Source organism: Vombatus ursinus, unplaced genomic scaffold (assembly GCF_900497805.2).
Source record: "Vombatus ursinus unplaced genomic scaffold, bare-nosed wombat genome assembly UNPS02014798.1, whole genome shotgun sequence".
Classification (NCBI taxonomy): Eukaryota; Metazoa; Chordata; class Mammalia; order Diprotodontia; family Vombatidae; genus Vombatus; species Vombatus ursinus.
The window spans coordinates 27,726,595-27,738,755 of NW_020954576.1; the positions used below are offsets into that span (position 1 = coordinate 27,726,595).

Sequence of the window (12,161 nt, forward strand, 5' to 3'; positions counted from 1 at the left end):
GTATTACCCAATTGGTTTTCTGTATGTGAGTATACCATAGGACTCTGTCCTGACCTCTTTCTTCTCCTTCGATGTGCCTTTCTTGGAGATCTCATTACCTTCCATGGGTTCAGATGTCATCTCTATGCAGATGGCTCCCAAATCTGCAGATTTTGCTGTTGTACACTTGTTTCAATCATGTCTGACTCTTCGTGACCCCATCTGGTATTTTCTTGGCAGAGATACTGGAGTGGTTTGCCATTTCCTTCTCCAGCTCATTTGACAGATAAGGAAACTGAGGCAAACAAGGTTAAGTGACTTGCCAAAGATCACATAGCTAATAAGTGTCTGAGCCTGGATTTGAACTCATGAAGATGAGTCTTCCTGAGTCCAAGTCCGGTCATTAGGCCAGCCATTAGGCTTTTCTATTTGAACTCAGGTCTTTATGACTTCAAGCCCAGTACAATATCCACTATGCCACCTAGCTGTCCCTGATATAGCTCTAGTGGAAGCTAGATTGTATATCAATTGGACCATCTTAATTTCCCATAGGCATCTTAAACTCAACATGCACAAAACAGAATTCATAGTCTTCCTCCTAAAATCCACCCCTCTTCTTAACTTCCCTATTTCAGTTAAGGGCTCTGTCATCCTTTCAGTCAGTCACCCAGGTTCACAACCTCAGAATCATCTTTGATCTCTCTCTCTCTCTCTCTCTGTCTCTGTCTCTCTCTGTGTCTCTTTGTCTCTCTCTGTCTCTCTCTTTGTCTCTGTCTCTCTCTCTCATCAGTTGCCAACTTTGGTCTGTTCATCCCGAACAGCATCTCTCATATCTGTCCCCTTCTTTCTACTCATGCAACGGCCATCTTCTTTAAGACCCTGATGGCCTTTTGCCTGGACTATTGCAGTAGCCTCCTAATTAGTCTTCCTGATTCCAGGCTGTCCTTTCTTCAAGACATCCTACACACAGCTTCCTGATAGATATTCCTAGAGCACAGTTCTGACTATACCACTTCCTTGCTCATTGCTCTAGTACAAAATAGAAATTCTTCTATTTCTATTTAAAGTCAAAGATAGGCTCGAACCTATCTTTCCAGATTGATCTCACATCACTCTCCCATACCCGCTCCGTTCTAATGGAACTGGCCCATTTGCTGTTCCCCATTCATGAAATGCTAGTGCCTTCCTCTTAGCCTTTGCTCAGACTGTCCTGATCCCGGGAAGATTCTCCTTTAATTCTAAACTTTGGCTCTTAAAATCCCTAGCTTCCTTTAAGGTTTAGCTCCTGCTACCACTTCCCTCAGTTGTTAGTGTTTCCCCTACCCCCATTAAAGTTAGTTTGTATTTATTTTTGTGTATTTCAGATAGGCATATATTGTTTCCCCCAAGTAGAATGTAAACCCCTTGAGGGCAAGGACTGTCTTTGTTTCCCAGCTCTTAGTCTGGTGCCTAGTGCCTAGTAGGTACTTAATACATGCTTACTGTTATTGGTCCCTCATCTTACCAGAGTTAACTCTGAATGACTTGTGTTTAGTTCCAAATATTAAATCCGTCCTCATAGGATGAACATAATAATAACAATAATTGTAAATTTTAAATAATGTTTCATGGCTTACTAAGTTCTTGCCTAAGGTCAACAAAGTGAGGTAAACAGTACAAGAATTATTATGCCCATTTTATAGATGAGAAAACCAAGTGTTAAAGAGGCTTGACCACAATTACATCTTCCCCTAGTAAATGGAAGAGCTGGGACTTAAGCCCAGAGCATCTTATTCTTACATCCAAGGCTATTTCCACTCTACATCAAAGATTTGCCACCACTGTGCCTTATTCTCCCAAGGTGACTTCCGTGACAGGGCCAACACTCATTTGTATGTATGAATTCTGGTGTGTTTATTAAAGAATCAGTCTTATTACCTTACTCTCATCTCAGACACTAACCAGCAGGGATCTAGCAGCATGCCCTGTACAACCCTTCAGAGCCTAAGTGCTTGCTGAAAGAGCAGGGCAGATTTTGAGAAATGTCAGTAGTGGACCAGATGAAAAGAAAATTAAACTCCTTTCCAGCTGGTAAGCCTTGTTTGATGTCAGCGTGTCAGCAATTGAAGAATATTTTTTTGCTGTGCATTGAATGGTAATGCCAAGGGAATGTGACTGGAGGGCTGTTGGATGGAGCCCAGAACTGGAAACCAAGCATCTTGGGTTCTCTTTCCTGTTCTGCCACTGACCTGATGAGGTCCCATTGCTCCGTGTTCATCCTCCTCATTAGCTGGGGATAATAGTATTCCCTACCAGGGGTTTGTTTCTAAATGTTCTGAGGAAAGGAACTGGGGCAATAGTCAGCACAGAATTTTGTCTGATCTTTCTGATCCTTTCCAGTGGAAAGTTGAACCTACAAACAGGCTAGCAGCTCTCCAGAGGCAGGGGTAGCAGCCAGCCAATCAATCAGTCAGTCAGTCAACAAGCATTGAAGTACTTATCATGTGTTGGGCTCTGTGCTAAGCAATGGAGATACAAATAAAGGCAAAAACACAGGCCCGACCCACCAGGATCTCATATTCTAATGGGGGAGACCACATGCAAACAACTGTGCACTTGCAGGATCCATGGTTGGTTGGCTGGTTGTTGGCCTTCGCTCTCGAAGAGGACCAAAATGACATCACTATGTTAGAGTCAAGTCACAGTGTGTCCAACCGTGGCTGATCAGACCAATATGAATTTGGAGTGCTCTGTCACAGGTCGGGCACAAAAAGTCCATGTAAACGTTTGGAGTGGATTCTCTAAATTCGAGCATCTCGTGTTTCTTTTGAGCTACTTCAATTTTGCTTTCCTCATAGAGCACAGCACCTTCTGATGAGGATCAACCATGCTGGGTGGTCCTGTGCCAGTGGCTCCCACATCACACAATCAATTCCAAAGTTCTTCAGGGAGACCTTGAGAGTGTCCTTGTATCTCCTGACCACCATGTGAGTGCTTGCCCTGTGTGAGTTCTCTGTAAAATAGTTTTTTAGGCAAGCATACCTTTGGCATTTGAACAACGTGGCCAGCCCATTGGAGTTGCACTCTCTGCAGTAGAGTTTGAATGCTTGGCAGTTTAGTTTGAGAAAGGACCTCAGTGTCTGCAATCTTATCCTGCCAGGTGATCTTTAGAATCTTCCTAAGACAATTCCAATGGAAGTGATTCAGTTTCCTGGCATGGTGCGGTTACACTGTCCAGGTTTCACAGGCATACAACAATAAGGTCAACACAACAGCCCTGTAGATCTTCAGTTTGGTAGTCATTCTACTACCTCTTCTCTCCCACACTTTCCTTTGAAGTCTCCCAAACACTGAGCTAGCTCTGGCAATGCATGAGTCAACCTCATTATCATTGTGTACATCCCTGGAAAGCACACTGCCAAGGTAAGTGAACTTAACCACAGTATTCAAAACTTCTCCACTTGCTGTAATCGATGGTTCCACGTATGGATGGCGTAGTGCTGGCTGGTGGAGCACCTGTGTTTTCTTAATGTTAATTGTTAGGCCAAAATTAGCACAAGCAGAGGAAAATTGATCCATACTTTGTTGCATCTCAGCTTCAGAGGCTGCATTGGGTACTCAATCATCTGTGAATAAAAAATCATACACAAACTCTCCCTCCATTTTAGTCTTGGCTTGTAGCCCTTTCAAGTTAAATAATTGATCATCAGTGCAGTGCTGTGTTCATCCTCACTGAAGGCATTTGACAACATGGCTGAAAACATCATGCTAAAAAGCATGGGAGCAAGTTCACAGCCAGCCTTGTTTCACTCCAGTGGTGACTGGGAAAGTGTGAGAGCATCGTCCATTATCCAGAACCCAGGCAAGCATGCCATCATGAAACTGGTGAATAATACTGATGAACTCTGATCACCCAAATTTTGACATAATTTTCCATGAGCCCTCATGACCGACAGTCTCAAAGGCCTTGGTCAGATCGACAAACATTGTGTACAGACCTCTGTTCTGCTCCTGGCATTTCTCCTGGAGTTGCTGGGCAGCAAACACCATATCAACCATTCATAAGTCCTTCCTGAAGCCACATTGGCTCTCAAGGAAGATAACCATCTTCCAGGTGAAAGATCATCCCATTAAGGAGGACTCTGGCAAGAATCTTGCCAGTAACGACTAAGAGACCCTCCCCACCCTAAGAATGTCACAGGAGAATCTGTTTACCTTTATAGAGATGGGCAATGGAGGCATCCTTGAACTCCTGGGGGATAACCTCTTTTTGCCATATAACTTGGAAAATTTCAGTCAGCTTTTGTATGAGCAGTGAAACCCTCCCCCCTTTTAAATCTCAGCTGTAATAGAATCAGGATCAGGTGCTTTGCCTCAGGAAAGGAACCTAATAGCATTCAAAACTCTTCTTCAGTTGGAAATTTGACTAAAGCAGAGGTAAATGGTCAATGGCTTCAGCACTGATTGATGATGGTCTATTGAGAACACTATGGGAGTGTTCAGCCCATCTCTCTAGGATCATATCCTTATCACTAATCATTGTAACTCCATCAGCACTGAGTAGTTGAGTTGCACCACAGGTCTTTGGCCCTATATAACTTCCAGGGCATCATAAAAACACTTTGGATTGGTACTATCAGGAGGTAACTCAGAAGGAAAGAGGTGGGGGTGGCAAAGATGAACACTGAGCATTGGGGCCTCATCAGGTCAGTGGCAGAACAGAAAAGAGAACCCAAGATGCTTGGTTTCCAGGCCTGGGCTCCATCCAACTGCCCTCCAGCCACATCCTCTTGGTGAGAAAGTCCTCTTGCAGAAGTACTTGGCTTAACTCACTTTGCTTCTCTTGGGCAACATGGTCCCACATAAGTGAGGGACTGTGAAGTTCAGTGAAGCTGCCCTGATATTGGTTGAGATATAGGGGTGTGTTGGAGTCAGCCCAAACTGATAAAAGCCGATTGTTAAATTTTCAATGTGGCTAACAATCAGGGCTTGATTTATTGTTTTGTTGATTGTCTACAAAGACAAAAATGAAGAGTTCCTTGACCTCAGAGGCAGCCAGGTGCCAAGGTGGATAGAGTGATGGGTCTGGATTAAGGAAGACCTGAACTGAAATCCAGCCTGAAACACTTACTAGCTGTGTGACCTTGGGCAAGTCACTTAACTTCAGTCTGCCTCAGTTTCCTTATCTATAAAATGGGGCTAATAATAGCATTTACCTCCCAGGGTTGCTGTGAGGATCAAAAGAGATAGTATTTGTAAAAACATTTAGCACAGTGCCTGGCCCATAGTAGGCACTTAATAAATGCTTCTTCTCTTCCATTTTCCTCCTTCAAGGAGTTTACCATCTATTGAGTTAGATAACATGTACAGCTGAGCAGATAAAAAATGGGCACAGTGTAATTTGCTCCAACAAATTTTAAAAGAAAAAATGTATTGAATACATAGAACATAGATTCAAATTGGCAGAAGGAACTTTGGATAGTACCTAATCTCGCCCTCTCATTCCATTGAGGAGGAAAGTGATGACCACAGAAGTTAAGTGGCTTGCTCAAGGTCACAGAGGTAGTAAGGGCAGAGTCAGGATTTGAACCCAATTCCTCTGGTTCCAGTCAGTGTTCTTTTTACCATATCACACTGACAACTCAACTTTCTGTCCAGGATGTTGGCGTGTGTGTTTCAATCAATCGATTGCCAATATCATTTATTACAAAGACAAAAACTAGACAGTCCCTCACCTCAAGGAGGTTATGTCCTATTGAAGGAAACAATACATGTGTATATAAGTAAATGCAAAATAAATATAAAGCAAATCCAAGGCCAGGTGGTGGTAGGGGAGTGGAGGGGAAGATTTAGAGTATCACAAAAACTCTCATGTAGGATGTGTTACATGAGTTGCATTTTGAAGGAAACTAGAAATTCAGAGGGCACCTAGGTGATGCGTTGGATAGAACGTCAGGCCTGGAGTCAGGAAGACTCATCTTTCTGAGTTCAAATCTGGCCTCAGACACTTACTAGCTGTGTGACCCTGGGCAAGTCACTTAACTCTGTTTGCTTCAGTTTCCTCATTTGTAAAATGAGGTAGAAAAGGAAATGGCAAACCACTCCAGTATCTTTGCCAAGAAAACCCCAAATGGGGTCACAAAGAATCAGCCATGACTGAAAAATGACCGAACAACAAGAAATTCAGAAGGAATGGAGGTGAGGAGGCGGTGCATTCCAAGCTTGAGAGATAGCCTTTGCAAAGATGTGGAGATGGGGGATGGAATATCATGTGCAAAGGACCTCAAGAAGGCCAGTGTGATTAGATCAGAGTATGTAAAGGGCAAAGTATGTTTAATGAGTCTAGGATAGATATGCTGGAGCCAGACTGGGAAGGGTTTTAATGACAAGAGTAAATAATTGCTAGCATTTACAAAGTGCTTTGCATATATGGTCTCATTTGATTCTAACAACAACTCTGGGGTAGGTGCTATTATTATTCCCATTTTATGGATGAGGAAACTGAGAAGATTAAAAATGATCCTCCATCATTTATTTATTCATCTTATTTACAAGTGATTGATTTTGTCTCCCAACTGCTTTTCTCCTGTAGTTGCTTAAGTCATAGTTCTTTGTCTCTGATCTTAGTTCAGAATTCAGCTGGCTTGTAATGGGTTAATTTTAGAAATCCAGCTCTCCTGCTAATCACTGATCCAGTCTTGCCTCAAGGAATTTTGTTCACCTTGAGGAATGTGTGTGAACATGAGAGAGTTGGGCCTAATATCTTTTAGCCACCAAGCTATCCTTCAAGGATGTCTGGTTTGCTGTGGATCCAAAAGGTTGGGCCGCTATCTTGTACCTATACTCAAACAATGAGCACGTCTTAGTCTCATGAGAGAAGAAGAAAGGGTATTGCCAACCCCCGTTACCAATCTTCCAACCAATCATGTTGTGCCCTTCCCCTCACCTTTGTAACTAATTGTGTTCCCTCAATCTCATGTTGTTATCTACCCTGTTCTGTTCTTTGTTCTGTACTCCCCCAAACCTGTATAAGGTGAACTGAACTTTTACTTGTGGTCTTTGGCATAAATGGAGGCAATCCATTGACCCACTTATTGACAGGTAGCATGCCTCTGCTAATAAATGTTATCTTTCGTGAATATTTTTCTCAGTTTCCCCTTTTGTTAAATTCCAATTGAGATAAAATTAAGGCTGAAAGAGGTTAGGTGAGTTGCCCAGGGCCACACAGGTAGTGTGAGCATAGGATTTGAACTGAGGCTGGATTTGAACTCAGGTCTTCCTGGCTTTGTATCCAACACACTACCAACACACCACCTAGCAACCTCTTTAACTGTGAAACGCAGAAGTTTGTTTTAAGTTCTAGCAGCTGAAGATACAAATATAAAGAGTGAATCAATTTCTGCTCACAAAGAACTTACATTGAATGAAGAAGACAGTAAATATGTAGAGAGATACAAATAAATACCAAGTAGTTACCTATAAAGGGGCAGCTAGGTGGTATAGTGGATAGAGGGCCTGGAGTCAGGAAGACCTGAATTCAAATCTGACCTCAGATCCTTATTAGCTGTGTGACCCTGGAAAGTCATTTAATCCTATTTGGCTCAGTTTCCTCATTTTAAAATGAGCTGGAGAAGGAAATGGCAAACCACTCCAGTGTCTTTGTCAAGAAAACCCCAAAAGGGATCACAAAGAATCAGACTTGACTGAAAACAACTAAACAACTACTTAATAATGAACTACTTTGTATTTATTTATAATTTTGCTAAGTTTATATCTATGTACACACATACATACATATACCTCTATCATCTATCTATTATCTATCTATCTATCTATCCATCTATCCATCTATCTATCTATCTCTTTGTTTTCTCCACCATTAGAATATAAGCTCCTTGTGAGTAGGGATTGCTTTTTAATTTGTATTTGTATCCCCAGTGCCTAGCATAGAGCATGGTAGGTAGTAGATATTTAGTAAATAATGATTGGTTTATTGATTGAGTATATCACTAGTTTGTACCAGGATGATGTATTTTGTAGGCTTTTGTGAGTTTCCATATGATTTTCATGTCATTCAAAGATGATGACAGCATGTGATGTCATAGAAAGTACAATATGGTAGGACTCTGGAACTGTGGGTTTGATTCTTGGCTTTCCCACAATCCCTGGGCCTCATGGGGCCTCTCTGAGCCCCAGTTTCTTTATTTATAAAATGAAGGGTTGGATTATATGATCTGTGAAATAGTTTCCAGCTTGAACATCCTGTGATTCTAACCCTTCTCTGCTTTGTTTTCTTCCTTTGGAAAAGGGGAATCATTTAGTGTGACCCTAAATCCCAGGAGTATTATAAGAAATGAAGCCTCAGAATTGTTGTGAGAAATTTAGAAATGCTATATAAAGGAAAATAATTTACCACATGCTGTATGTCAGCTCTTTGTTATCTGTGATCATGGGGGAAAAGGATAATGGATAGCTCTCATGTCATAAGGTTTTGTATTCTTTTGAGAGTGGGTCTCTCTATCTAGGCCAGACTGCAAGTGCAGCAGCCACTCATAGGCCCAACCCCATTTCTTACTGGCATGGAAATTTTTGACTTGCTCCATTTTTGACCTGGCCCAGTTTGCCTTCTTAGGGAGCTTAGTGACCCACTCCCCCTAGCTCTCCACATTGGTGCTAGACTTAATGGGGATACCTGATTGATTTTAACCCTAGTGCAGCTTGGAACTCCTGAGTGCAAGTGATCTACCGGCCTCAGCCTTCTCCAGTAGCAGGGACTAGTGACATGTATCATTGCGTCTCACTGTCCTGGCAATTTATCGGTGGTACCCAGACTTGTACCTAACAGGGTTTTAAGGCCACTACCTTTTATGAGTATGAAAAGGTCAATCTTAGCAAAGAATGTGGGATTTTGTTGTTTGTTTTGAACTGAAAGACAATTGATATATAAGATAATTTCCAGATCCCATTCTCAACAATTGTTCCAACATTGCTATACCTCCAAATTTTTATCAGAATTGCTGAGGAGGAGTCCAATAGTCTTTGAGTCTCATCTGTTTTCTCTCTATCTACACTCTCCTCGAAGTATGGTAGGAATTAGTGGGAGGCCTGAAAGACACCCAAGGATCTTGGATAATCCACACACTATTAGGAGATAAGCAAAAGCTTCTTAGAATTCAGAACTGGTCGTATAGGATGCTGAAATAGAAGGAAAAGGGAGAATCTTCATCATCAAAGTGTGATTTGCAACTTGGTCTTGTAGTAAATAAAAAGAGGTGGTGGCACCTCCAAGGGAACCCCATAGGCCTGACTTGACCAATGGATGTGTCCTATGATACTGTGCAGGTGACTGCTGGCTCCTGGCAGCCATTGCTTCCTTGACCTTGAATGAAGAGCTCCTTTACCGAGTGGTCCCCAAGGATCAGAGCTTCCAGAAGAACTATGCAGGAATCTTTCATTTTCAGGTACTACGACTTGTTTATTGCCCTTAACACCATTTTTCCCACCCCCAGTTTGATGTCATCAGTGGCAAAGTCCATTCATTCATTCATTTCTTAAAAACCCCCAACAATTTAAGTCAATGGAGGAGCTCTGCAATTGAATGAGATGGTTCCTTACCTATAATCTATTTGGGTAGGGGAATGTGTACAAAATAAGTATAAAATCCTTACTCTGAATTCTCTGGAAATGATGTGTTCTTGGTAGATAGACATCATTCTGTTCCATCAACCTCCCCATTGACCCTCTATGACCAGACTCTGGATTTCTTATCCTCCAGTTCTGGCAGTATGGAGAATGGGTGGATGTGGTCATTGATGATAGGCTACCCACCAGAAATGGGAATTTGCTATTCCTTCACTCCGAAGAAGGCAGAGAGTTCTGGAGTGCCCTGCTGGAAAAGGCCTATGCCAAGTAAGTGGGGGAAGTTTGGGGTTCAGGGGACTTCAAGATGACCACTGTACTTCTATAATGAAGCTCTACACAGGTCCCTATTTAAGGTGCTATCTAGGCTTTGCTTTCTGGTACCTGGAACTCCTTTGAGTGAGAGAACCAATAAGCTTTATAGGATCATGAATTTAGAGCTGGAAAGGATCTCAGAAGTCCTGGAGCACAGCCTCTTCATTTTACAGTTGAGGAAATTGAAGCTTAGAGAGATTGAGTGACCTGACTATAGTCATACTGCTGCTAAGTGCCAGAGATAGAATTTGAACTCAGACTTTCCAGACCCAGAGTCCAATACACTGTCTACTATGGCATGCTGCTTTGAGTAATCTAAATTAACCTCACACTTGGCCTATGAGTTAAAATCTAAATTCTTCCACTTGATGACTGTGTGACCTCAGGCAAATCAGTTAACCTGTCTATTTCTTAGCTTCCTTCTCTTTTAATAGGGATAACAGGGCTGACATAGAGCTAATAAACTCCAAGTTAAGTACTTTGGTCCTTATAAACCACTAGAGGAAAGATGAATGATAATAAATAACAATAAATGGCCCCTTGACTCAACTGATGAAACTTCCGCCCTTTGCTCAGCAACTCTTCTGCCAACCCAAGCAGGTTAGCAGTTTTTCTTGTTTAAACCAAGAGTTGTGTTCTCCTGCCTCAGCTCATCTGCCCTAGTTATAGCTCCTGAGGTTCCTGCTCCAGTCACTTCCCAACTTTTCTCCCCTGCAGAATTTTAGGTTTCGCTTCAATGGAGATTCCAATTTGACTGGAAGACAGAATTGCTGAAAGCACAAGCAAGATGATGGGTTGCCTCTGGAAAGGAATGGCCATTAGTTCTCTGAAATGAGCCCACAGTATTTATGTCAAATCGTATGAATTTCAGCCCTGGCAAACTGCTGACCTCCCCATTGGAGTAATGCCTGAGTTGGAATTCTAGGTCTTTAAAGCCACATTTTCCTGAGTGGTTTCCCTTAAGTTCATCACCTCCACAAAACACCATTACCCATGCATCCTCTGAAGGAGAGATCCCTCCTCTTGGGGTCCTCTAATTATAGCAGATGCTATCTGGATATTAGCTAATGTCTAAAGATTAGAAGCAGTACACTTTATTCTTTTCCTTTCCTTTCCTGCAGGCTCAATGGGTCCTATGAAGCTCTTGCAGGTGGGTCCACAGTGGAGGGATTTGAAGACTTCACTGGAGGAATCTCAGAGTTTTATGATTTGAAGAAGGCCCCATCCAATCTGTATCAAATCATCAGGAAGGCTTTGCGCTCTGGGTCACTGCTTGGCTGCTCCATCGATGTGAGCCAGGAATGTTTCCCTTTGAATGGGGAAAAAAAAAGTGGGTTGGGGGGTGGGAGAATGCTTTGAGCTGTGGCTGGTAGGTAGCACAATATCTGCCCTGATGAATATAATTAGAGTTTATTAGTGGTACCCAGATTTATTCCTAGGAAGATCTTATTCTGTTCTAAGACCTGTGTGAGTGGATGGGATTGGGAATGGTCGTTCTTATCAGAGTATCTAGGACTGTTGTCATTTGCTTTTTGTTTTTAATCTCTGAACCCTAGAGGTTTATATTCTATAACTGATCATGATCCCTGAGTCCTGTCTCTACCAATGCGACTCACTTGCTGAGTGACATTGGGGAATTCACTTCCCTTCCTCTGTGTGTTAGATGGGAGACAGCATGGTAGATTGGAGAGATCACTGGATTTGAGGGCAGAGGACCTGGGTTCAACTCCTAGCTTTAATACTTACTGTTAGTGTGGCCTTGGGTAAGTTACTTCTTTTTTCTCAGCCTCAGTTTCTTAAGAAATCCCTTTCAACTCTAAACCTACAATTCTCTGAGGAGATTCAATATATGATGGTGTTAGTTTTGAGATCTCTGATTGAAAGTCTTTCTGGGGAATTATGTTTTAAACTGGGAGTCATGACCTCCCAGGAAAGGGAGTGAAGAGTAACTAAATGAGGGTTATAGAAACTAGATCTGTAATATTGTTTGTACCATCTACCATTTTTCTTAGCTGCTGTACACTCCTTTCTTGTGCCTGCTTTCCCCCCATAATACCTTTCTCTCATCACCTCTAAGTTTCTACCTAGTCAAGTAGACCATTGCTCAGGTAACAACTTACTTATTTCAGAAGTGGATAAAATAAAAATAAAATATTCTCCTTTTTCCTAAGTATGACAACTCTGGCAAGCTATCTCTCTCTCTCTCTCTCTCTCTCTCTCTCTCTCTCTCTCTCTCTCTCTCTCTCTCT

General features: G+C 42.1%; 1 protein-coding gene across 2 annotated transcripts in view; it reads left to right on the forward strand.

Annotated features, from left to right (window-relative positions):
• The window catches only part of LOC114050130 (calpain-8-like), a 118,982-nt gene that overhangs the window by 41,618 nt on the left and 65,203 nt on the right, over positions 1 to 12,161 (forward strand). For both annotated transcript variants that reach the window (XM_027871706.1, XM_027871705.1), the window contains exons 3-5: positions 9,301 to 9,419; positions 9,734 to 9,867; positions 11,034 to 11,202. In XM_027871706.1, coding sequence (XP_027727507.1) covers positions 9,301 to 9,419; positions 9,734 to 9,867; positions 11,034 to 11,202 — 422 coding nt within the window. The remainder of the gene's footprint in view (positions 1 to 9,300; positions 9,420 to 9,733; positions 9,868 to 11,033; positions 11,203 to 12,161) is intronic.